At 38.7% G+C, this 1,570-nt stretch overlaps 1 protein-coding gene across 1 annotated transcript; it reads left to right on the forward strand.

Annotated features, from left to right (window-relative positions):
- Positions 1 to 485: 485 nt before the first annotated feature.
- Positions 486 to 1,085, forward strand: LOC112526442 (probable transcription factor At2g01370). Its single transcript, XM_025136724.1, has one exon. It carries the CDS (start codon positions 486 to 488, stop codon positions 1,083 to 1,085), a length of 600 nt encoding a protein of 199 aa, XP_024992492.1.
- The last annotated feature ends 485 nt before the right edge of the window (positions 1,086 to 1,570 follow it).

The following is a 1,570-nucleotide window of genomic DNA, read 5'->3' on the forward strand; positions in this document are numbered from 1 at the left end:
CAATCACATGTGGTACTAAATCAGAGACACGGACGATTTTCGATGCGATTTTGGTTGCGGGTCAAGTCGCCCTTACACCACTAAGCCCCCCTCACATGTATTATAACATGTGATAAGGGTGTTGTTGATGTGATACTATAATCTATCAAGACCATCAGATGTGATGCTAAATCATACACACAGACAACCTTTGGCGCGGGTTAAATCGTAGAATATGTCGTCCACACATCATAAGGTCACCTCACACATATTATCACATATGAGGGTGTTTTTGCGTTCTCATTTAAACCTCTATATATATATATATATATTCCTACAAGAAGTACAGCCACTTCGTTGTTCATAATCTTTAAACTCCATCACCCCTTTCTTTTCCCTCTCTCTCTCTCTCTCTCTCTCTCTCTAAATCTTGAAAACCCATCTCAAAATCCACCATTCTTTCTACTTGAAAAACAACAAGAGATTAAACCCATCAAGATTCCGCCATGGATGACCCTTTCAGACCACCACATTCTCACTTTTATTCCGGTGGTTCCACCAGAAGCGGTTCCAGTGGTTCAACCAGCAAAAGAAAGATTACCGAATCAGAAGAAGAAGATGTCGACATTACCGGTCTTTCTACACCAACCAAACGTCATCAAACCGAATCATCGTGGACCCGAAAAGAAACCGAAGATACCGCCGCCACCACCACCACCACCACCAGTATTTCACGTCGATGGAATGAACAAACCAGACCCAGTCCTTGTCCATGGAGGAGAGAAGAGATTAATCTTTTGAAGGGCATTCTTGACTTTTATCACACTAATGGGAGATACCCATATCCTGACTCTAATGACCTGCAAAATTTCTTCATAAATTGGGTCCAAGAACGTGGGTTTTATCGCGATGCTATGGATTTGAACAGAAAAATGGAGAGTTTGAACCTAAGATTCTTGACGAATACGGAGAAGAAATCGAATGGTGAAGATATTGAAGCTAATATGGATCCTACTGAGAGAGAAATCTTCCGATTATCAAATAGGGTTTGGGGTAGAGAAAACGATGATGATGCGATGATGGTGGATTTGATCCAAATGATGTAAAAGATTTATGTGAACGAGAAACGGGTGATGATCGAACAATAACGAAGATGGATCTTCGGATTCATAGAATATGTACGTATCGTCAATCAATTTTTGCATTCGGGTTTTTGGTTTTTAAGGGTTTATATATAGCATTGATCATAGTGGCACTACTAGAAAACTGGGCATTTCTGGCGGACAATTTCCGCCGGAAATTTTCCCGCGGAATATAAAAAAATCAACTTTTGTTGACTTCCGCCGGAAAATTTAAACCGGTTATATTTCCGGTGGATTTCCGGCGGATTTATTAATTAAGGGTTAATTAATCTTTAAAAATTAATTAATATTTGAAAAAAAATGGAAAAAGATTTTACCGGCGGATTACCGGCGGATAGATCCGCCGGAAATGTTTAAAAATTCAAAAAAAATAAATCCGCCGGAAATCCGCTGGAAATAGTTTTAGAAAAATAATATTTAAAAAATTAAAAAAAAAACCCTTTTAGAAA

The sequence above is a fragment of the Cynara cardunculus genome (genome assembly GCF_001531365.2).
Source record: "Cynara cardunculus var. scolymus isolate 2C chromosome LG 14, CcrdV1, whole genome shotgun sequence".
NCBI classification, from domain to species: domain Eukaryota; kingdom Viridiplantae; phylum Streptophyta; class Magnoliopsida; order Asterales; family Asteraceae; genus Cynara; species Cynara cardunculus.

What these genes read in the sequence shown, in the direction of transcription:
- LOC112526442 (XM_025136724.1), top strand. Translation starts at nt 486, where the DNA reads ATGGATGACCCTTTCAGACCACCACATTCTCACTTTTATTCCGGTGGT.